The sequence below is a fragment of the Cervus canadensis genome, chromosome 13 (assembly GCF_019320065.1).
Source record: "Cervus canadensis isolate Bull #8, Minnesota chromosome 13, ASM1932006v1, whole genome shotgun sequence".
Classification (NCBI taxonomy): Eukaryota; Metazoa; Chordata; class Mammalia; order Artiodactyla; family Cervidae; genus Cervus; species Cervus canadensis.
In genome coordinates, this window is record NC_057398.1 from 48,277,351 (window position 1) to 48,303,270 (window position 25,920).

General features: G+C 36.0%; 1 protein-coding gene across 2 annotated transcripts in view; it reads left to right on the forward strand.

The window, feature by feature from the left end:
* The window catches only part of CNST (consortin, connexin sorting protein), a 92,609-nt gene that overhangs the window by 44,556 nt on the left and 22,133 nt on the right, over positions 1-25,920 (forward strand). For both annotated transcript variants that reach the window (XM_043484869.1, XM_043484870.1), the window contains exons 3-8: positions 7,321-7,526; positions 15,401-15,431; positions 17,456-17,542; positions 17,979-18,093; positions 20,264-20,285; positions 20,468-20,564. In XM_043484869.1, coding sequence (XP_043340804.1) covers positions 7,321-7,526; positions 15,401-15,431; positions 17,456-17,542; positions 17,979-18,093; positions 20,264-20,285; positions 20,468-20,564 — 558 coding nt within the window. The remainder of the gene's footprint in view (positions 1-7,320; positions 7,527-15,400; positions 15,432-17,455; positions 17,543-17,978; positions 18,094-20,263; positions 20,286-20,467; positions 20,565-25,920) is intronic.

The following is a 25,920-nucleotide window of genomic DNA, read 5'->3' on the forward strand; positions in this document are numbered from 1 at the left end:
CATCTGTCAATGGAGTTAGGTTGTTTCCATTTCTTGGCTATTGTGGATAGTTCTACTGTGAATGTAGGGGTGAAATACATTAAGCCTTTAAATAACCCTTCTTCCATCCCCAAACATCCCCATCAGCTTAGTTTACATCATTACTGTCACTGTTTTATCCTAAGTATAGTCATTGCTGCTATCTTTACCTAGACCTGGATGTCTCATTGTAGCATCTTTTCAAACCCCATTTTGCCTGTGATAATTTTCCATTATCTTGATTAATTACTACCTCAAGTACTAGCTATGAGATTTTTGCGTTTAAGTTATGTAGTTACATCATTTTCCCTGTCACATAGAGAAACAGTTAATATCTCTTCAATATATTAACAAATGGCAGATCAGTGCTAGATTGTTAAAGGAGAATACTCCCAGTAATTTAGTGTTAGAGTACATTCCTAATGAGTTAAGGTAAAGGGTACCAGCACTGTTCTCCCCCAGGTGTGTCTCTTAACCGCTATGAGAGACAGATTCTGAGTTGAATAAAACTATGTGTCAAAACTGACACACAATTCAGTTATGAATTTTATGGTATGATAAATTGAGTAAAATCTCTCAGGTAAAGTTACTCCTCTAATCTCTGACCCAAGGCAGTTACAAGTAATTTTTTAAGTGTAAAACCTCAGTAGGTACATGTAAACTGTGATGTCTATTTTAGAGCTTGACGAAGTTGACAGATATTAAGTGAAATGAAGGCCTATGATTTGACTGTCACCACCCACATATACTTATAAATAGAACTCCAAATTGGTTAACAGCAAGTTTTAACTGTAGCCCACAGATGAAGACAAATAGAATTTTTTGTTCCTGTCTGGATATATAGATTCATATCTGATACAAGAAAGCTTCATTTATGTTGAATGACAGTTTGTAGTGAAGGTGAAATTATATGTACCAGTATATGTTTTGATTTGGCTTTTCTCATTACCAATAAATATATCTTTACCGTTAAAATATGTCTTTACTATTAAAAGAAAACTTTTAATGTTATTAGAAGGAATTTTCCTATTAATTGATGACATATTCTTAACTTTTTCAAGCAAAACTTTTTAAGACCAATGTGACATGAAAAATAATTAATTTGAAATTCACATGGAAAAATACTGGAACTTCCATGTTATGACATAAATGCTTTGTTACGACTACTTTATTTTTTTTTTAATTTATTTATTTATTTATTTTTCAATTATTTTTGTTAGTTGGAGGCTAATTACTTCGCAACATTGCAGTGGGTGTTACGACTACTTTAAAATGTTTTAGTACATTATGAACGTATCAATTCAAAACATGCTAGTCATTCTGAGTACTCATGGTTACGCAAGTATTTATTTTCCTTATTGTCTTTACTAAAATAAGTTCAGGCATGTTCAAACTTATAATATTAGTGAGTAATAAATAAGCAATTTGATGTTCCAACATAGTTTTTATAATTCCTGTTATTCAATGTGACAATAGAAATATGAGCTTCATTAGCTTTATTTACACTTCCCTCTTAATGTTTTCTTCAAATTAAAAAAACAGTGCTGTCTCAGAAGTGCTTTACAAGTCCTGTGGCCTTTTTAATTCAAGTGACTGTGAAGCCTCAGGATATTATTTTAAGGATGATCTTTGGGAGGAACCTGCCTTTTACATTTACGATCTCATTAATTCTCACAATAGTTTTATAAGATGGTAGAACACCCAGTTTAGAGATCGATTGGGAGGCTGGGGAGTGAGGGATTGACCGATGTGCCATAGGAGTAGCTAATAAGTGCTGGGAACAGGGAGGGCACTCAGGGCTGCCCTTATGTCCCTGTCATTCTTCTTCCAACTTTTGGCGAATAGGTTTCTCAAGGCGAGTTTTTCATCCTAGCAATGTGAAATTAATCAGGATGTATTTTAAGTAGTTTAAAAATTGATTTAGCTAGAATTTGGCCAACTATTGTTTTCCTATTGAATTTTATATGTAAAATATATCCTTGTCACTTAACTACATATATGATAACAATTTATGTTTCTTTGGTGGTGGGGGTTTAGTCACTAATCATGTCCGACTCTTGCGACCCCATGGGCTGCAGCCTGCCAGCCTCCTCTGTCCATGGGATTTCCCATGCAAGAATACTGGAGTGGGTTTCCGTTTGCTTCTCCAGGGGGTCTTCTCCACCCAGGGACCAAGCCTGCATCTCCCACATTGCAGGCGGATGCTTGCCGTTGCACCATCATGTGTTGTGTTGTGTTAGTCACTCAGTCGTATCCGACTCTCTGTGACCCCATGGTCTCTCCATGGAATTCTCTATACAAGAATACTGGAGTTGGTTGCCATTCCCTTCTCCAGGAGATCTTCCCGACCCAGGAATTGAACCGGGGTCTCCTACATTGCAAGCAGATGTTATTTTTTTACCATCTGAGCTACCAGGGAAGCCCCAAAATTATTTCCCTAAAAGCTTAACAACACTGAAAACAGAAACCTGCTCTTTAGTGTGGAATGGTGCATAATTCTTCTTGCAAGGCCATTCAGTTGTTTTCTTGCAAACTCTGATATGCTTCTGTTTATGCAATCCACAGTTTATGCAAAATAGTCACAGTGGTTACAAAAATACAGCATGTGGGGTGTGGAGCAGCTAGAAGATACTTGTGTTACACAGGTACCCTTACCTTCAGTTTTCTTAAATGACTGAACAGCCTTGTTCACAGCAGTATTTTAGATTTCATCTATTTAAGTTGTACATATTTAAGGTATACAACATGAAGATTTGATATACATAATGCAGTCAAACTAATTAACATGTCTCTTCTCATAGTTATCATTTATTACTGTGTGATGAGTACAACTAAAAGCCACTCTCTTGGTGTATTTTCAGTGTTCAACGCAGTATTATTATGTAGAGTCATCATGCCTGTACATTAGACTTCTAGATTTATTCATCCTACATAACTGCAGCTCTGTACCTTTTGATCAATATCTCCCCATCTGCCCCCACCAGCCCCTGGTAACCATCATTATATTACTTTGCTTCTTTGAGTTTCACTTTAAAATTTTATTTTTTAGATTGCACTCATAAGTGAAATTATGTAGTATTTGTCTTTCTCTGCCTAGCTTATTGAACTCAGCATGATGACCTCCTAATTCATCCAAGTTGTCATATAAGGTAGCATTTCCTTCTTTCTCACAGTTGAATAATACTCCATTTTATCTGTGTATCACCTTTTCTTCAGCTGTTGATCCATTGACAGACACTTGGGTTATTTCCATATCTGAACTACTGTAAGTGATGTTGTAATGAACCTGGGGGTGCAGATAATTGTTTTGATTCTTGATTTTGTTCCCTTTGTGTGCATACCCAGAAGTGGAATTACTGGATCATAGGGTAGTTCTAGTCTTACGTTTTTGAGGAGTGTTTGTACTGTTTTTCATAATAGCTGTACCAATATGCATTTCCACCAACAGTTCAATCAAATTGTTTTCTTGCTATTGAGTGGTTTGAATTCCTTATATATTTTGGATATTAACCCCTTTTCAGATGGATGGTTAGCAAATATTTTCTCCCACTTTATAGATTGTCTCTTCCCTTTGGTGATTGTTTCCTTTACTGTGCAAGAAGCTTTTTAGTTTGATGCAATCCCATCTGTCTATTTTTGCTTTTGGTGCCTGTGCTTTTGGTGTCATGTCCAAAACAGTCTTACCTACATCAGTGTCAGGAAGTTTTTCCCCTATATTTTCTTCTAATAGTTGCATGGTTTCAGGTCTTATAATCAAATCTCAATTCCATATCAAGTTGATTTTTTGCATATGTAGTGAGATGAGTTCAATTTCATTCTTCCACATGTGGAAAACCAGGTTTCTTAGCACTCTTTGTTGAAGAAACTATCCTTTCTCTAATTGTGTGTGTTCTTTGCATTTTTGATAAAGACCATAAATGTTTAGAAACAAATTTATTTCTCTGTTGTGATGCTCTATTGTGTTCCAGTGTTCTGTGCATCTGTTATTACGCCAACTATGTTATTGTGGATTACTATATAATTTTGTAGTAGTTTTTGAAATCTCATGGTCAGATGCTACTAATTTTGTTGGGTTTTTTTGGTTTTTTTTTTGCTTATGATTGCTCTGGCTATATGTGATCTTTTATGGTTCCATAAAAATTTTAAGACCTTTTCTAATACTTTGAAAAATGCCATTGCAATTTGATAGGGATTCCATTGAATCTGAGGATTGCTATGAGTAATGTAGTTATTTTTTAATTCTTCCAACCCATGAGCATAGTATATCTTTCCATTTATTTGTGCCTTCTTCAATAGCTTTCAGGCTTCCCAGGTAACTGAGTTGGTAAAGATTCCGTCTGCAGTGCAGGACACCCCGGTTCAGTTTCTGGGTTGGGAAGATCCCCTGGAGAAGAGATAGGCTACCCACTCTAGTATTCATGGGCTTCCCTGATGGCTCAGATGGTAAAGAATCCATCTGCAATGCAGGAGATCTGGGTTCTATCCCTGGGTTGGGAAGATCCCCTGGAGGACGGCATGGCAACCTACTCCAGTAATCTTGCCTGGAGAATCCCTGTGGACAGAGGAGCCTGGAGGGCTACTTTGCCAACAAAGGTCTGTATAGGCAAAGCTGTGATTTTTCCAGTAGTCATGTACGGATGTGAGAGTTGGACCATCAAGAAGGCTGAACACCAAAGAATTGATGCTTTTGACCTGTGATGTTGGAAAAGACTCTTGAGAGTCCCTTGGACAGCTAGGAGATCAAACCAGTCATTCCTAAAGGAAGTCAATCCTGAATATTCATTGGAAGGACAGATGCTGAAGCTGAAGCTCCAATACTTTGGCCACCTGATGCAAAGAGCTGACTCATTAGAAAAGACCCTGCTGCTGGGAAAGATTAAAGGCAGGAAGAAAAGGGGACGACAGAGGATGAGATGGTTGGATGGTATCACGGACTCGATGAACATGAGTTTGAGCAGGTTCTGAGAGATGGTGAAGGACAGGGAAGCCTGGATGCTGCAGTCCATGGGTTCGCAAAGAGTCAGATGTGACTGAGCAACTGAATAACAACAATAGCTTTCATCTACTTTGTTAAATTTATTCCTAAGTACTTTGTCGTTTTAATACTATTGTAAATAAAATGGTTTTCTTTTTCTTTTTCAGATAGTTCACTGTTAGTATATAGCAATGCAACTGATTTTTATATGGTGATTGTATATCCTGTAACTTTACTGAAATCATTTGTTGGTTCTAACAGTTTTTTAGTGAGGGGTTGAGGGTTTTCCATCTATAACGTTATATTATCTGCAAACAGTGACAGTTTCACATCTTCCTTTCTGAGTTGGATGCCTTTCGTTTCTTTTTCTTGCTTGATTGCTCTGACCAGAATTTCCAGTACTGTGTTGAATAGGAGTGGTGAGGGTAGGCACCCTTGTCTTGTTCCAGATCTTCGAGGAAAATATGTTAACCTTTCATTGTTGAGTATGATGTTATCTGTGAGTTTGTCATATATGGCTTTTATCATGTTGAGGTACATTCTTCTGTACCTACTATGTTGAGAGTTTTATCATTAAAGGATATTGAATTTTGTTAAATAATTTTTCCCACATCCATTGAGATGACCTTGTGATATTTATCCTTCATTCAGTTAATGTGCTGTATTACATTGATTGGTTAATGTATGTTGAATCAACCTTGCATCCCAGGAATAAATTCTGCTTGATCACAGTGTCCGATCCTTTAAATGTGCTGTTGAATTAAGTTGCTGAGTATTTTGTTGAGAATTTTTGCATCTGTATTCATCAGAGAAATTTATTTGTAGTTTACTTTTTATGTAATATCTTTATTTGGCTTTAGTATCAGGGTAATGCTGGCTTTGTAAAAATGAGATTGAAACTGTTCCCCTGCTCTTTGATTTTTGGAAAAGTCTGAGAAGGATTGACACTAATTTTTCATTAAATGAATTCTACCAAACATTTAATTCATAGGTGAATTTTGTTATTGTTGTTGTTCAGTCACTCCGTCGTGTTTGACTCTTTGTGACTCGATGGGCTATAGCCCTCCAGGCTCCTCTGTCCATAGGATTTTCCAGATAAGAATACCAGAGTGGGTTACCATGCCCTCCTCCAGGGGATCTTCCTGACCCAGGGATTGAACCTGGGTCTTCTTCATTGGCAGGTGGGTTCTTTACCACTGAACCACCTGGGAAGCCCCTTGGTGAATTCTACCAAACATTTAATGAAAAATTTAGAAGAATTTAATTAAGAGAAGTATAGAATTTGGGTAATTAGCCTTATCACAGTCTTATGTAATTTAGTGTCTTGGGTATAGTAGTGTGGCTGGGAGGAAAAGGAAAGAAAACAGTATTTATCTTAGTTTTTTTGTAGTTCTCTATAGAAAGCTTCTCTTCCTACATTGGCATTACCACCATTGCAGTTAGAAAATTAGCAGAAAAATCATTCCTGTTTTTCACAAATACCATTCCTACAAAATAAAATGGCAGGCCATCTCCAGGCCGAAGGCATCTTCAATCATGGTATGCATATACTCTTATTACTGAGAAAGATCCTTCCCAAGATGGACTAGCTGAAGGTAAGTACAGATGCACACAGTCTATTCAATTTCAATATGAAAATTAGAACTCATGCTGAGATTTCAGTGAAGGGTAAAGTTATAATGTGTTATGTTTAGAGTTTTAAAATTTGGTGTGTTATTTCAGGAGCTCTGGGCCAAGGATTTATTCGCTGATTTTTTTTTCCAAGTTTGTTTTATTCTTTTTTACTAGGAAGAAAGTTTCTGTGACCATTAGCTCTGGCCATCTGATTCCCTCTGCTCTCCTGGGCTCCAGAGGTTTAGAGAAGGCTTAACTTCTTTAGCCTTTGTTATAATAGCCACATTTACTTTCTCATTTAGTGCTATTTCATTTGGGGCAAGGTATGACTTCAAATTATAGTTAATTCATTTTTCCTTTGGGAGAGTCAAGTTTTTGGTCAGATTTTAACCTACATACTTTTCTTTAGATCTCTCTTTTTTTTAGTATTCTTAATTAAGAATATAAATTATATTCTTAGTCTATAATGTATTGTAAATAGAAAAGTTTATATAGAACTAACAGAATTGCTTCTGTTAACTAATTGCTAATACAAAGAATCAGATGTCAAGCACAATCTTAACTGAGGAGAATAACTTGTGGCTTCTATGAGGTTTCTTTTGCATATAATCAGTTTTATTTGAAAAGTTTATGGTTAAAAGGCATAATTATTTTAAGGTGTTCTACCATGGTGGAAATTTATTGTAACATAGGCATTTTATTTACTCTCAAAGGACTTTCTTCAGAAGATACCACACCTTTAATGCAAGAAAATGTACTACATGTAGCCACACATGCGGTTAGTGATGAAGAATCTGCAGAAGTCAATGCTAACGATCAACTAGAAGCCCCAAAGCTGGTTCTGCAGTCTCTGTTCTCACTTATACGAGGTGAAGTTGAGCAGTTGGATTCAAGAGCACTTCCCCTTTGCCTTCACCAGGTATCTTGCTGAACTTTCAATTGCAGCCTCACTGAAATTCTGGGGCCAATATTTGTAATAATCTAAAGTGCAATTCTCTGTCATTAATTCTGCTCCGCCTGTCCTTGCTGCGTCCAGTAGAAGGTGACCGTGGGTCCACAGCTGGTAGGAAATCTGGCACATCTCTGACTGGTGGCCACATGTTGGCTTGGATCATCAGTCTGTGGCTCATACAATCACCAGCTGCTTTTACTCGGTGGTGGTGGTGGTTTAGTCAATAAGTTGTGTCCGACTCTTGAAACCCCATGGACTGTAGCCTGCCAGGCTCTTCTGTTCAATGAGATTTCTCAGGCAAGAATACTGGAGTGGGTTGACATTTCCTCCTCCTGGGGAATCTTGCTAACCTAGGGATCAAACCCTCGGTTCCTGTGTCTCATGCATTACAGGCAGATTGGTTACTACTGAGCCACCAGGGAAGCCCCTTCTCTTAGTTAGTGTGTACAAATGAGGGTCGGTGTAGTTCACAAATGAGTCAATGTAGAAAGTGCTTAGTAAGTACCAACAAGGTGCCCAAAACTAAGCTAGACACTAGGGAAATAGATTACATAAGAACATGTCCTCAAAACACACACTGTAGAATAGGAGAAACAATTATGTAGGTAACTAATGGTAGAAGTCTGTATAAAGTATTAGAGTAGGTATGTGCTTCAGGTTCAGCAAAAGCACAAAATGCCTGATTAACTTTGTCCTTTGGACATTAGGCAGAAACAAGGTGATTCTTGAGCTGGGTTTTGCAGGATGTACAGGCTCACAATAGATAAAGAAAGTGAACTGGTACAGAAAGAGATCAGCCTTTGCCAAGACATGACTGGGATGTTATTTCGAAGATTAAGATGGAAGAGAGACGAGAATTAAGATTGGATAACTTGTAACATTAAGGTCTTGCTTTTAGAGGCTGAGAGCTTTTAATTATGCAGGTGCAAAAATTAGAATTCTAGAAATATAATTCTTGATGATTGAGAGGGTAAACTAGAAGACGGAGAGCCTGGAGACTGGGAGACCTTAAGGACAGTAATACGGAAGGTTTTTTACACGAGATAATTCTGAAAAGATTAAAGTCTTTATGAGCTGTGTTTTATTTTCTTTTAAAATGAAAATAATTCATATATGGAAATAGAAGAAGCTTCATTTTTATTTCACTCACTCTTCCTGTTTCATTAAACACTTGCAATAAGCAGTGAATAATTTTTTAAAAGTAAAATAGCTTTTGTCCCAAGGCAGGAAAACATATATTCTTACAAATTTATATTACCTCCTTGGTGGGCTTGAAGAATGCCTTTGAGAAAATGTGTACTACTTTTTTGACCTCTGGTGTGTTGCTAACATATAATACATGTTTACCATAGTTGAGAACTGTAGTTGAGAACCACCAGTACCAAGGCAGCTTTCTAATCTTTCAGCCTTCTTTGTTTTTTTGTGTTTTTTTTTTCATTTATTTTTATTAGTTGGAGGCTAACTATTTTACAATATTGTAGTGGTTTTTGCCATACATTGACATGAATCAGCCATGGATTTACATGTGTTCCCCATCCTGATCCCCCCTCCTGCCTCCCTCCCCATCCCATCCCTCTGGGTCTTCCCAGTGCACCAGCCCTGAGCACTTGTCTCATGCATCCAACCTGGGCTGGTGATCTGTTTCACCCTTGATAGTATACATGTTTCAATGCTATTCTCTCAGAACATCCCACCCTCGCCTTCTCCGACAGAGTCCAAAAGTCTGTTCTATACATGTGTCTCTTTTTCTGTCTTGCATATGGGGTTATCATTACCATCTTTTTAAATTCCATATATATGCGTTAGTATACTGTATTGGTATTTATCTTTCTGTCTTACTTCACTCTGTATAATGGGCTCCAGTTTCATCCATCTCATTAGAACTGATTCAAATGTATTCTTTTTAATGGCTGAGTAATATTCCATTGTGTATATGTACCATATCTTTCTTATCCATTCATCTGCTGATGGGCATCTAGGTTGCTTCCATGTCCTAGCTATTATAAACAGTTCAGCCTTCTTTGAATTTGTACAATGGATTGAGTTTGTGAAGGATATTTACACTAACCATTATTTCATTCTCCAAACAATCTAGAGATGCATTATCATCATCTTTACAAATGGGAGATACAAGACTCCCTCACAAAACAGGTTCCTTATGATTGTAGGGCTTTGTTTTGGGCTCAGTTGCTCAGTCATGTCTGACTCTTTGCAGCCCCATGGACTGGAGCCCACCAGGCTCCTCCATCCATGGAATTTTCCAGGCAAGAATACTGGAGTGGGTTGCCATTTCCTATTCTAGTGGCTCTTTCTGACCCAGGGATTGAACCCACATCTCTCAAAGCATGTGTTTTGGGGACAACTTGACAGAAATTTGAATGCTGACTGTATAATAATAAATAACTATTGCATCATTGTCAAATTTCTTGAGATAATGGAATTGAAGGTAATGTAGAAGAGTGTCTTTATTCTTGGGAGACACACATGCAAGTAGTATTTAGGAGTAAAGTTACATAATGCCTGCAACTTAAGATATTTCAGTGGGAAAAAAATGTGTAAGAAAGGGAAAAAGAGAAGATTTGGCAAAATGTCAGTAATTGACAAATCTAAATAAAAGGTATATGACTTGATTTTACTATTCTTTGAAGTCTTCTGTAGAATTTCAATAGAAAGTTGGGGAAATGGACATTTGGAGTAAATAGAAACAGCTAAGTGTAGCCAAATCTTTTCAAGCAGTTTATGTCACTGGGCTATTGTTACATTAAATATAAGGAGAATGCCCTTTTCTACTAGCAGGTGATCCTATAGCTGAAGCAGATCTAGTAGAAAATCACATTTTTAGTCAGGAAGATGATAGTCTTGATCAGATGCAGATTATTTAATTTTTTTAATGTCTCAAAGTAAAACTCCACCTTCATCCCTTAGGAACATGTCAGTTTGCTGAGTCCTGTAGGTTATGCTTCTGAAATACCTCAGCAGTCTGTCCTCTCCTGGCAAAGAAGATGAGAGAGTATAGTGGTGCCTTTAAAGTATGGGCTCTGGCTCTACTTTAAAATCTCTTAACCCTACTGCTAACAAACTAAGCAGCTTTTAGTTTCATCTTCTGTAATGTTGTAGAGGACTCATTGAAATACTGCATGTAAAAGTACTTAACATATCAATAACACTTGGTATGCTTAACATAAAAGTAACTAAGCATTAAGTGGTATAATTGTATTTCTCTGTCACTAATTCAAACATTGCTTGTTGGAAAGAGATAGCTGAAACTGCAGTAAGCTGAGACACCAGGGCAGCAGGAGTCAGCTGGTGACTGCCTTCCGTAGTCCAAGAATACAAAATATCCTGTCAGTTAGTCTCAACGGAAACACAAGTCAGAGAGGAGTGACTTTTTTTTTCCATTATTTAGTAATTCCCAGCAATTCACACTGTGCCTTTCACTTGAATTTGATAGCTGTTAACATTTAGCCAGATTTTCATTTTTCCCTCCTCCCGCTCAACCCTACCCCACATATTTATTTTCCATGAAACATCTTAAAGTAATCTTCAGGCATTACATCACTTCACCCTTAAATACATGCACATAAGTTTCCCAAGAACAATGACACTCTCCTAAATAACTTACAATGTCATTATCAACCCCAAGAAATGAGATGTTGGTTTAGTATTATTTAATATAGAGCCTATATTTGTTTCTTCAGGTTATTCCACAAATATTCATCATAACTAGTTCCCCTCTGATCCAGGATTCAGTGAAGGAGCACACATTGCATTTGGTTGTGAACATTCTTTAATCCTTAGTAATCCAGAACAATTCCCTGCCTTCTGTTTTATTTGTTTGTTTATTTTTGCTTGTATAACATTGACACGTCTGAAGAGTTAAGAACATGTAAAAATGTCCCATAATTAGGATCTGTCTGATTATTTCTTCATGATTTGATTCAGGTTAAAATATATTGGGCAAGAATTCTACCTAGGTAACATTCCATATTCAGATGTCTCTTGAACTCACTCCAGTCTGGCCTTTGTGCCAACTACTCCCCCAGAATTGCATTGTAAATGCCAGGATTGATCTCCATGTTGCATGCTCGTGTGAATCTAGTTGTTAGTCCTCAGTTTTCTTCCTACTGGAAGTATTAGAAGCTCTGACAAGTTGATCACATGCTTTTTTTTGCAGCATTTTCTTTTGCTTTTTAGGACCCCCCACTTTCCACTTTTATATCTTACCTCACTGGATATGCCTTCTCTGGGTCATTTGTTGAGTCCTCCAAATTTTACTGATTGTTAAACATTGGAGTGCTTGAGGATTCAGTTCTGCAGTATAGACTAAACATCCAGCTTCCTGAGGCATCTCATGGGCCTTTCAAACTTAAGATGCCCAAAATCAGACTTTGATTTTTTTTCCTCCCTTTTGTTAAATGGCATATCCATCCCTCTAGTTGCTGAGACCAAATACTTTGAAGTCATCCTTCACTTTTCCCCACGTCCATATCCAATCAGCAGATCCTGCCAATCTATTTAAAAACTATATGGAGATTCTGATGTCTTCTTTCCTCTTTCATTGCCGCCATCTCAATACAAGACACTATCAGATTTATTTCAGATTCTTGCAGTAAACTAATTGTAGAACCCTCTCTGCTTTACCTTTATTTCCATTTAGGCCTCCCCCCCCCCACCCCCCCCACCCCCCACACACACAGCAGTCATTGTTATCCAGATAAAATGTTAGTTGGGATCATGAAACTTCTCTGTTCAAAACCATCCACTGACTTCTTTTCACATTCAGAGTAAAAGCCAAAATTCTTACCATGGCAAGACACTCCATGATCTGGCCCTGTTACCTCTTAGACCTTAATTCCTAAAACTCTCCTTCTTATTCACTTCTTTCCAGATACACTGGGCTCCTAGCACTTCCTCAGCTATATCAGGAATGTTCCTACATCAGGGGCTGTGATATTTCCTTTTCATCCTTTCTCAGGAAGTCACTATATGATGTGCTCCACCGAAACAAGAGAGTAAACCAAGGAACAGAAAGATTAAGATACAAGAAAATGGGGTGCTACCCTGGAGATGGGTGAAGAGGATCTCTAGGAGAAGAGAGAGTCTTAGATGACAGCTTTGTACCAAGAAGGAGATAGTACCCACTTCTATTTGAGCAGATCAGAGGGTCTGGGAAGAAACTTTTATATCATTTTCCGATTTCTGAATATTTGGTGTGTCTGAATACATTGAGGGAAGATTTCAACTAGATAGACTAGAGTTGTATAAGCGGTAAGTGCATGGAAAACTATACCCAAATGCTCCAGAGAAAACAAAGTTTTCAGCAAAGGAAAAATATTAAGAGTTTACTGCATGGCTTACTGAAAATAACTAAACATTAAATGTTTATCTACTATGATTTACTTTAAACATTAATTGTGGGATTGGTCAATATGTGAGAGAAAGTGTGTGTGATATATGTTTCAGAGGAGGAGCAAAAGACTCAATCCCCATTTTCTAAAACTCAAAGTCCATATAAGCATAATGTCTGGTCCCAGAGTCCACACTAAAGGTAAAAGAAGAAATTGGAACTCTAGCCTCTAAGATTCCACATTTAATAAAAAAGGGATGATTAAGAATACTTTTCTTGGGGTACTTCCCTGGTGGTCCGGGACTGGTTAAGGTACTTTAGCACTTCCACTTGTGCAGCCAATAAGTCTAGATCGCTCATCCATGGGGTCCCAGAGTCCAAGTGTCTAAAGTTCTTGGAACTCTCGAAGATTCCATTTAAACATTACTTTTCTTGGGGACTTCCCTGGTGGTCCGGCGGTTAAGACTCTGCACTTCCACTGCAGGGGGCATGGGTCTGATCGCTCATCAGGGAAGTTCCGCAGGCCGTGTAGTGTGGCCAAAAAAAGAATTATTTTTCTTGGGTTTGAGTAATCTCTTATACACTGACTTTGTTAATATAATGGCAGGTTAGCTGTAAGTGTGTAACAAATCATAAACTTGAGAGTTTTTCATAGAGAAGTGAGAAGAGGTTCAAGTGCTCTCAAGTACTCTGTGCTCAGTGAACATGTCCTGAAACTCATCTCGGACTCAAGCAGGAAATGGCTTCACTGGGATCCTTGAAACCACTCTGAGACTGCGGACAAACAGATACACCTTCCTAATTCCTTTTTGTTCCCGGTAGATAAAAGATACCTGAAACCAGGAAAACCTTAAAATTACTGCCCTCCCAAAGTGATTTTCAACTCACTTCTTCACGATTCTACTCTGCACTGGTAGAGTAGACCATTTCTGGTCCAGAGTCAGCAAGTGCAAACCATCTTAAGCACTTGCTGTTGTGTCCTGGGCACTGTACTAGACACATGTTCTGTCTCCTAGGGTTGTAGGTATTACTGACCCTGTTTCACAAATAAGGAAGCCAAGGTTGAGACATGAAATGACACGTCTAGAGTCACACAGCTGGTAGTGGCAAACCTTGGTCTAGAACACAGTCAGGTTATTCACCTTCAAACTTCATGTTTTTCTGCTCTACCAAGCTACCTCCCAGATTTAGACATTTGGGGCACCCAAGAAAATCACACCTTCTTTTACACTGCTCGACTTGCCAAGAATAGGTTTTTATACGAGGAAGCACCCTGTATATTTATTTTTCAAGCTGCCCTTTCACCTGGAAGTGCCTTTCTACTTTTGAGGCCTTGGGTTTCATGATCCTGTCTTTATTGTTGCACTTATGGGACTGGAACTGTCCCAGAAGTCTGAAAGCTAATTGATTAAACTGACAATTTACAGGGAGGTGATTGGGTCCATCTATATTATTGTATTGCTCCTGGAAGAATGTTAGATATATAGAATAAATTTTAAGCTCGGCAACTATTTCCTTTAAAACTATACTTTTTCCACTGTGGGATTTAGAAAAAAACATTCCTTTTTCATTTCTAATTTATAGGTTTGACTAGTGCTTTATTGCTCCGTGTACTGATAGCTTCCTGGAAAGTAGAGATCGTGATCCATAGACAGAATACCTTTTTCATTAGAGACTTAGGAAAAATCAGGGCAAACTGTTTGAAAGTGTAAACTACTTAATGAAGTATTTTAAGTATGACAGTAGTCAATTCATGCAAATATTTCTCCATGTATACTTTTGGTTTTACTGTTCCATTTATAAATGCTATATCTGAATAAAGGATCCCAAAGTTTTTAGAATCAAAGAATTTTTAAATTTAAAGTTGCCCTAGAATGAATCAGCTGGGTCCAGGTGCTGCATCCCTGGACCCCGCCCTCCCATCCAGTGCCCCTTATCCTGTGCAGCACTTTGCATATATTCCAAACCTCATCTCTCAACTAGTAACACTTGGTCTGTCCTTTTCTGAAATATCAAAAGAGAATGAAAAATCAGTGTCCCAGGAGGTAGTTTGTGAAATACTAATGGGACAAATGGGTTTTAAGATCCCTTGTGACATGACATATTTCAGTTTTTTAGTTTATGATAAAGCCACCCTTTCATTCATGTTCTACTTTTATAAGCCTCGATAGCATTTCTCTCCCTCTTTAGAGTTCTTATTCTAAACTCTAATGAATCAGTGATGTTTGCTTTGACTTGAAATAGAATAGAAAGAATGAGATTGTGTACGGACCAAAGAATGTCTGTGTTTGCTTTTCTTGAGACGAGTGACTTCAGAAATGTGTCTTGTGCCTAGGAGTCATATTTTTTCTGAACTGGCGAATATAGTTAAATAAGAGTTTTCTTAGTTTGATATCAAAGACTTTGAGAGTTTCAAAGTTTTGGTTTCTTCCAAATTTGTCTTTTTATTCAACTGTTAATTTAACTTTCTCTGTTTTTTATTTGTTTTTAACAGATAGCAGAGTCTTATTTCCAGGAGGAGGACTGTATCCTTTTTTTAATTACAAGGAGAAATGCCTAGCGTTCACTAAGAATGCTTAGTGAATTGCCCATTTTTAAAATTGAGATTTACCTACAATGAATGTATGATCTGTTGTTTTCACTGGATTTTGTTTCATGTACCCATGTAACCATCTCAGAAAGCAAGATGTAGGAAATTTGTTACTCCAGAAAATTCTCTAGAACCACCCAAGTTTGACCTCCTGTGGACAAGCTCTAATTTTACCAAAATCTAAATATTTGTGTGTGGAGGAAGGGAGAAGGCACGTTGCAAAAGAATAAAAACCCACTGGATGTGTTTTCTTTTGAATTAAACAGAAGTACAATTGAAGTAATATTCATATGGTAGAGTTTGTCAGCCGTATTATGCATAGCAAATCTCATGACTCTTACTATAGCTATATGTGTATATAGCAAAGGGAAGATTGAGTTATTCATTAGCAATAAACAGAATAACTGTTGTCAAGAAAGACTGCATGTTAACTTTTGTTTGTGCTGTCTCTTCAGTCATGTCTGACTCTTTATAACCCAGTGGACTGTAGCCCACCAGGCTTCTCTGTCCATGGGATTCTCCAGGCAAGAATACTGGAGTCGATTGCCATGCCCTTCTCCAGGGGATTTTTCAGACCCAGGGATTGAACCCACGTCTCTTAAGTCTACCTGTATTGGCAAGCAGGTTCTTTACCACTAGCACCACCTGGGAAGCCCATAACTTCTGTTAAAGAAAGATTTATTCCTTCTGTTTTTTAATTTCCCTCTCTTAAAATTGTTTTTATTTTTTCAGAGAAGGTCCCATTTATACACTCTAGAGAGAACTCATCCTAAGTATCTTTATTTCCCCATTTGTGTGATTTCTTTTTTCTCCTAACCTTACTGATTTTCACTGCAGATTAGAGGACAAGCAGTTGTCATCCTGAACCCTATCAAGTAAACTAGTAAAGTGTGGTAGAAACTTCGGACAGTGGCTGTTCATCACTAAGTCTGGAGGAAATCAAATTCTTATGGAAATGAAGCTTACAACTACCGAAATGATGAGTATGAGGTAGTGCAGTGCAGATCACATCAACTTCCCTGGGAACTTCCTAGAAATGCAGACTCTTGGGCTTTAGAATCAGAGCTTCTGGGGATCAGACTCATGAATCTGTATTTTACCAAGATTTTCAAATAACATTTATGTTCAGTGAAGTGTGAGAAACATTGGTATATTTTTAAGTTACAAGCAGAGGAAAATAGAATTGTCTCTGCTTCTCCTTGGTCTATTTTATGATCCCTGGCATATCTTTAAGTCACAAATGAGAGAGCAGACTGAACCTCTGAGTGACCATGGGAAGGCTAAAAAGCTGAACAATGAGTTTTTTCTCTTCCTTCTTTCTGGGTCAACATTTAGAACATGGCCCAAAGGAAGCTAGACAGTTGGACAGCTTGTCATGACCTCGTATAATGCTAAATGTGTGATACAGATGGAGAAGGCAGAAGTTCATAAGAAAATCTACCAAAAAAAGTCGAATCACATAATTATAAAAATCACTGTGGCAAGTTAATTTACAAAAAAAAAAAAAAGCATTCAGTGAGAAATAAGGATCACAGGGAGTTGAAATCAGAAACAAACATTTGACTAGAGGGTAACTGAACTGAACATAGTGGCTTGAAAGAATGTAATTTAAGGAGAGAAAAAGGAGGGGGGGACACAGATTATGGATTCCATATGAGTCCTATTTCCAATTAAATTATATTTAATTGACTCTGCTAAGTATTATTAGCAAGCAGGCATTTCTTGAACATTAAAACCTTTTTGTGTCTCCTGTTTACTGATAGAATAGAAACCAGGTAGCTACTGCATGATATGCAGCATTAAAATTTACCTACTTCAAAACCAAGAAACCGTACTTTTTTGTTTAAATTTAAAAATATTTAGAGTCCTCTCATTTTTTGATAAACTTCAAAATTCTCAGTTGATCTAGGACATTATTCTTTAGCCTGGATTCCTATTTTCCTCAAATTTTCTGTTCAGATGAGAAAGCAATGAAATTCATTCAGCTCGAACGACTGTATCATGAGCAATTGCTCGCGAATCTTTCTGCCATTCAAGAGCAGTGGGGTGAGTACTACCTAATGTAGAGTGCAGAATTATCAATAGTCTAACAAGTTGCTATCTAGGAAGTTAATATATTTGACCTGGTTTTCTAAGTCAGGAAGTAGATGTTTCTAGTCCAGTTAGTGTTGCAAAGAAAGTAGCATTTTTACCTCAAGTTTACCTCATTTTAAGAAAGTTTTTGTCTTTGTATTTTGTTTTTCATACCAGTGCCAAGAAAAGAACACTTGCAAATTTTTCATTTCTTCTGGTGTCCTTGGCTGATTTAATCTCTGGGATATATACTTATATCTAAAAGCAATCACTTAGCTATTTCTGTGTTCACTTTGGGCTGGGAAGATAATTTTGCATGATAATGTTTATCAGTGGTGCCAGTTAAGTATTTTTTCCCTTCTAAACATGTTTTGTAATAGCTAGTGACTAACAAATATTTCAAATTTAGAAACAAAATGGAAAACTGTACAACCACATACAGTTACACCTTTGAGGAATTCAGAAAAAGGATTTAATGGTGAAGATTTTGAACGGCTTGCTAAATTTTGTGCAACACATCAAGAGTAAGTACTTAACTGTTTACAATGAATTGGAATAGAATATTGGAGCATTGTAGTACTGAATATTTAAAATGCAGAATTCATTTCTTTGTTTTGTTAATGCTAACTGGAGAAATTAAAATTAATAAAATGATTAGGTTCCTTTCTCAGCTTTTATCTGTTTCTTACACTAAACTTAGCAAAAGGTCTGCTTTACAAAATTCAAGCACCTTCTAATTATAAATTTTTAAATGTAGCTTCTAATTTCGATTACTTTTTACTTAAGAGTTTAGGTGATTCAGATGGAAAAATTTATGTTAGGATTTTTTATTATAATTGTTTTTCAGTGTTTGTATGTCTGTCACTGTTTGTATATTGTAGTAAAAACACATTTTTAAGAGTAGCCTAATACTGGAATGCAAATGCATTTAATCAGAATACCAGATAATTTTAAATTATTTGATTTGTATCAAACAGTTGGATTTTTAAAACTGAACATAGTAATAATAAAGCACTTAAATATATATATTTTAATTTATTATTTGAAGACTCAGAATTATAAAGGTGAGGGGACATGATAGTTATTAAACTAGTGCAGATTCCTGGGATGTACAATTTTCTTGTGTTAGTTTGAACTTTTGAAACAGTCTTTTTATGGATTCTGCATTATAACCTAATTTTAGCATGTTAAATAGGTTAACTTTTGGCTGTGTAAAACTTCTAAATAATGGAATGTTAAAAATAGATAAGGGAGATTGTTTTCTTACTTTCAAAATATTCAATATAGATACTTTTTCTGCTCTTCCCAGGGAACTAATAATTGTTTAATGTGTTACAAATGTTTTAATTATTTAAAAATAAATATTTATTGAACCTAATATAGACGTGACTTTTTTTCTTTTTTTTTTTTCTCTTTTTAAATATAAGGCAACTTGCCAACACAAAATGTTCTTTTAATTTTTATTGCAGTATAGTTGATTCATAATGTTGTGTTAGTTTCAGATATACAGCAAAGTGAATCAGTTATACTTTTATACATATACCTGCTCTTTTTTAGATTCTTTTCCCATACAGGTCATTACAGAGTATTGAGTAGAGTTCCCTATGCTATACAGTAGGTCCTTATTAGTGCTAACACATAATTTAAAAACTAGTCTTCGGTCACATTGCTTCACATCACTAGAGAATTTCTGACTAGTGAACAGTAGATAGTATTGTAAACCAAACCTAAAATTTTATGCTTATATTTGATAATTCCCCAAAATTATACTCCTAAAATTAATATAAAATGTTTGAATATTAAAGTACACAGCTGAATTTTTACATGTACAGATACATATATGTAACTAATACTCTGACCAAGAATCAAAACAGTCCAGCCCCTCAGAAAGCCCCCTAATTTGTGTACAAAGTCAGCACCCATCCCCCTCAGACAGTAACTGCTATCTGAGTTCTGTAACACTGTTTTTGCTTGTCCTATAGTTTTACATAAATGTAATCACACAGACTAGATTTTTGTATCTAGCTTTTTTGCACATGATTACATCTGTGTTACATGTTGTTACATGCAGTGGTAGTTTGCTCTGCTTTACTCCTGTGTGAATTCATTATATGAGTGTGCAGCAATTTATTTATCCATTATATTGTTAATAGACATTTGGATTGTTTCCAGTTTTTTAATATTATGAATAAAATGGCTGTGAACAGTATTGTGTATGCTTTTTGGTGAATGTATGCATTCTTTTATCTTGAGTGTTCCCTAAAATATATTTACAGATTACGTCTTTTTTCATCCTTTTCTGTGGAAAATGTGAATAAAATTATCTTCCACCATAATCAACTTTAGATGATAATGAAATAAACTGAAATTTAATATGTGTAAAATACTCTTGAAATACATTATTAGCAAAAGGTTGACATTCTTCCCCCCGCTGAATCTCAGTATTTATAGCTTCTTTGGAGGTTTTCATTAGTTATTGGCCATCTAGGAAGATTAACACATGATATAGTTGCACTTTGAACTGTGTGAACCAGTGGTAATGTTTCAGCAGTGGAAATGTTCTGTGCTAATATTAGAATCCAGAGAAGCTGTATTTTTTTTTTTACAGCCGTTTCAGTGACATTTGTTTGGAAGCATTTTGCTGCTATAATATTTTTTAATTCTTTTTTTTCCTCTCTCTCTTTTTTCCTACAGTCCTCTTTTATCCAAAGATAAGGTAAGAGATTTTCTTTGAAAATGTTTATAGGAAAAAATGTAGAGTGTCATGTTTTGTTGTATGGACTGGTCTAGCAAGTAATGAAACCTTCCTCAAATTGTTTTCAGCTTTCTAACTTAATGCAACAGTTTCCCCCAAAGTTTTTTTTTTTTTTCCCCCTTTCTTTTTGAAAAACTTTTTAGATAGCAGCTGTCCAGAAGTCTCTGGGAAGGAAATGCTTTACGCAGTTAATAGTGACTGAAGATCCAAAGGAAAGAGGAGCTACAGCCAAAGAGCTGGGTATGTTTTTAAATTAGAAGTAGACATTAAAAATGCCTGCCTCATATAATATTTACAAGTATTACATCTGAGTTGCTGTGAAGGAGCTTTTTTGCGCATACTGCTCCTAGACAAATAGCAAAGCAAGGTTTTTTTTTTAACATCGTATAATCCTATTTTTAGATATCTAGCAGTAGAAATTATAAAATCTAAATTCTTATAAAAACGTAAAATTACTACATGTTTTCTGTAGGTGATTATATGTATCTAAGAGAATATGACAAGACTGTGCAAATAAGCTCTGAAAGCGAATTGGTTTTAGTGCATTCAGGCATCCTTTCTGTATAAAAACCAACAATTTTTTTACAAACTTTACCAGAAATTTTTTTCTGTAAATCTAGATATTATCAAGATAAGCTCTGTATCTTGATAGCTTATCTATGGTAATTTATTCTCTTCTTTTTTTGTTGGCTAACATGGGATACTTTAATTTATATATATATATTTCTAAAGCATTTATAGTTATGTTTTATATCACTGTGTCTTATGTCAAAAGTTAAGAGTTTTAGAAATTTATTTTCTTATAGTAATAATGTATGTACATTATAAAAACTTCAGAAACTAAAGATAGATTTTTAAAACTGTGTTTTAGGGCATTTATTTTTCCATGTATTATGATTTTAGTACTACTTTATATTCCTGGGCCTGAAAATGGTGATATTAAACAGGCAGCATCACGTGTCTTAACTGAGTTGCCTAAAGAGATAAAATGACAGTGATGATGCCTTCAATTTCACTTGCCTTTTTCTCTTTTAAGTTTTTCCCCCTCAGATCTTTACTTTATCCCCTCTTCTCTTATGTGGCAAATTTGGGTTGCCTTAGGTCCATCCTACTGTATTCTGTTCTTCCTGTCTCTCTTTTCTGGTCATTTTTATGTTGGAAATCAGACTATAATGAGCTTCATAAACATTTTAGGGGAATACATCACAAAGCAGTCACTAGTTTGGGTGTGAATACGTCTCTGTGTTGTGCACATTGGAAAGAAGGCTATTCCAAGTTTGAGTCTGACACTGCCCAGTAATAGCTCGGCACTGCTTCTAGCTTGGACTCTGCCACGGGATGTGTGGCACAGACCAGGAAACTGAGATACCACACAGAAGCCACTTGCTTGGTGCTTTGACTCACAACTAGCACCTGTGTCTTCTGGTTTCTAACTGAATTGCAGCATGCTTCTGCTAAGGAAGTTATGTGGATTATCAAATTCCACCGTGCAGACATTTCATTAATAACCATGTTATGGGGAGGGTGTGAACTAAATTCTAGGAAAAGAAATCTTGCCAAGTCTGATAAAATAGTATCTTTTAAAGAAAAATGTCAAATCTCTCATAGTCTACCCAGACATGTTATTCTATGAATAAATACAGAGAAATGTAAGAAAGAATATGAAAAAAAATAGAAATATGAAAATATTACTTTAAATGGTTTGTATTTAATATATTCTTTGTTTTACCCCATATTCCTTATTTCTAATATCTTACATGTTCTACAGTGTAGAGTTTTGCTTTTCTTTCTTTATATATGTCTTGGTCTTAAGCTCCTTATATAATAAGTAACTTGCTTTTGTCTGTGTGTGGTTGTTTCTGGTATCAAACTTGTCTGGTTTGAATCCTCTCTCCACCACTTAAGTTTGTGTGACCTTAAGAGACTTCCCTGGCAATCCAGTGGTTAAGACTCCGCACTCCCAATGCAGGGGCACAGGTTTAATCTCTGATCGAGGAGCTGAGATCCTGCATGCCACATAGTGTGGCCAAAAAGAAAAATTTGTGTGACCATAGACAAGTTGCTTAACTTTTTTCTGTCCCTCCCTTTGCCAAGCTCCAAATGTGGGTTATTTTTACCTCATAGGATTTTTATGGGGATTAAATTAGTAATTTCACTAAGGTTTAGAACAGTACCTGGCACAAGGTAAGAAAACTACATGCTCACTGCTCTCATTACCCTTCCTCCACCAGTTCCTCCCCATGTTATCACTACCCCCTGTGGCTAGTATTCCATTAATGTTCTCTATGTGTTATTCATTGCTACTTTTCTAATTAATCTACCATGACTAAAGTCTCCAAGTTATTTACATATTAATTTATATTTTCAGTGTACTTTTATGTATATTATTTCATCTTTTCCTCTTAACTGATTTAAGGTAGGCTAAATCATTTTAAGAAACTCAGGGAAGGTAAATGACTTATCCAAACAGAACTACAAAGTTAAAACCCTGTCTTCTGACCTTGAAGCCCATGCATTTTTATTATATTTTAATTCATTTTTATTAAGTAATATTTGTATGTGAAAATATGTCACATATATACATTATAGCAATATATTTAAAAAATGAAGACCTGTGAACCTTATACCCAACAGAGGGACTAGATTATTGTCAGTCCTCCTGTTAAAACTACCTTTGTGTTCCTTTCTATCCCATCACCTGCTTCACTTCCCTGCCCCTAGGTAGTCATTATCCTGAGTTCTCCATTTATCATTCTCTTCCCACTTTTTAATCAACTTTATTGAAGTACAATTTCCATGCAATAAAATGTACCCATCTTAAGTGTACAATTTGATGAGTGTTGGCAGTTGTGTACACTCATATAACTACTAGCCCAGTCAGAATATGGATCATTTTTATCACTCCAAAATCTTTCTCCCAATCTTATTATACTCAGTCCTGCCCACCTCCAGTCCCAGGCCACCAGTGCTTTCTGTTATTATCAGTAGGTTTTCCTTGTTTTAGAATGTAATATAAATAGAATTGCTCAGCATACTTTCTTTTGAGAATTACCCTTATGACTAAATATACCATTAATACATTCTTTTTTATTGCTGAGTAGTATTCTTTTAACTTTACACGATTCATTTATCCACATACTTGTTGATAGACATTTGAGTAGTTTCCAAGTTGGAGATATCATGAATAAAACTGATAGGAAGTTGTTTTTTTGTTTTTGTAGATATATGTTTTCATTTCTCTTGGGTAAAAAGAACTGAAGGTAGAATCAGGGTCATAGGGAAGATACATGTTTAACTTTATAAGAAACTGTCAAACAGTTCTACAGTGCTGTTGTCCCATTTTATACCCCGCCAGCAATATATGAAAATTTCAATTGCTTTTAAATCCTTGCTGACATTTAATATTGTCAGTCTCTTTTTTTCTTTAAAGTCATTTTAGTAGATATGAATGTCATTTTGGTTTTTAACTTGCTTTTCCCTGAGGACCAAGTGTATACATTTTTAGTTTTGCATTAACCTCTGTAGAAGTTGTGTTAATTTACACTATTATCAACATTTCAGACTTAATTAAGGCACATTTTTTCATCAATCTGCTGAAATAAATATTAACATTGAAAATTTCTTTTTCAAGCCTGATTCACTAAAATGTTTTCACCCGATGATAATTAGTGAGATATTGAGAAACTATAAGAAGCATGTTAATTCATGAATGCTTTAGTCTCATCCATAAATTACATAGGGAATTTTTCCCTAAAGAGAATTCATGGCAGAATGAGAGTAACTCAAAGGCATGTGCGTTTGTAGAGCTCATGTTAGAACTTAGATTAAGTCCAACTTCTCATTTGAGAACTACCTATTTAATTTGGTATTATTAAGTATGTCATACATTCAACTATTATTCCATTTTTATTTCATCAGAGTAGAATTTTTTTTTAGTGTGTCTTAAGTCACTGCAATAGGGATTAGTAGACTTACCTTACTAGATCTTTGGGTTCAAGAAAGCCAGTTAACAGAAATTCATGTTAGTATTAACAGAACATTAGGAATAAGTTCATACTACGATACCTGCTTGTAGAAAATTCAAAATATATTTTTGGTTAAACATAGTGGATCAACCGTTTACTTCTACTTTTTTTTTTTTTTAATGCTATTGAAATGTCACAAAGGGACCCTTAAAGGCAGAAAGCCAGAAGGACAGAACTGGCAAGGAACCAGCAGCAGATGTGACATCCAGAAAATGTTAGAAGCTAGAAAGCAGATGGATGGGTGACAACTGGCTTAACATACCATGCATGCTCAGTCGCTCAGTTGTGTCTTTGCAACTCCATGGTTTGTAGCCCACCAGGCTCCTCTGTCCATGAGATTCTCCAGGCAAGAATACCAGAGAAGGTTGCCATTTCCTTCTTCAGGGGATCTTCCCCACCCAGGGATAGAACCTGCATCTCCTGCATTGGAAATAGATTCTTTACCACTGAGCCACCTGGGAAGCCCAACTTAACATACCAGAGAAAGCCGAAAACTTAAGTGTCTAAAAGGAAAAGGTTGATTTCTGCCTGAGAGGGTTTGGGAACTAGAAGCACAGAGAGTGCCTCTAAATTTAAGTTAAAAAGCTGTGCAAGAAGCATTTAGACCTTTATATCCCCTCTCTACCAAATAGGAAGCCCTATTGTAAGTTAGACATAATACAGCAGTGTCTTCAAAATTGTGAGAGAAAATGATTTCTAACCTAGAAAACTTTACCCAACCAAAGTTTTAGTCAGTGGTGAAGGAGTAAAGACTTTCAGATGTGAATAATCTTTAAAAGTTTACCTTCCATGGACGTTTTCTTAGGAAATATCCTTATAATAAGAGAAAATAAACAAAGAGGAAGACCTAGGATTCAGAGAATACAAGGTTTCCAAAATAGAGCCAAAATGAATTCCTAGGATCATTGGGAAAGGAAATTCCAGGACAATACGTGTGTAGCAAGCCTGGAAAGGAGTTCCAGGTCAGGGACTCAAGAAGAATATGTCTTAAAACTGAAAGATTATCTGTTGTTACCTATGCCATAGTTGTCTATCTGTCAGAGTTCAAAGATGCATAGATTAAAATTATTTTTAACAAAGTAATGAGGCTGTTATCAACACAAAAGAAAACAGCATAAATGAGAAAGAAAAACGTACCATAATACACAGTCTGGGTATCTTGTGAATACTTACAAAGCCATAGTACTGTAAACTTTGAATATTGATTTGCCCCAGATTTATGTTGAATTGTAATGGGAGCTAGAGGGGAAAGAAAACATCACTGTGGGAGAAAGGAATCTAAAGAACCATGAGAACTAACTCTCTTCCTTAGTAGGAAGTTAGTAGGTGGTCTCTAAAACTGAAAAGTCAATAGATAACAATGGAAATCTTCTCTAGAAATGGAGGGTAAATATGAGCAGAAACAGCTAAAGGAATTGAAAAGTAGCTGCCCCTAGAGAGCAGGCATCAGACAAATGGAAGACTAAGGCGGAAGACTGTTTTTCATTACCAATCAAGACAGGTTTTAAGCTTTTCTCCAAAAGCATAATTTGATACAACAAATTATAAAATAGCATATGTCTTGTTTGATT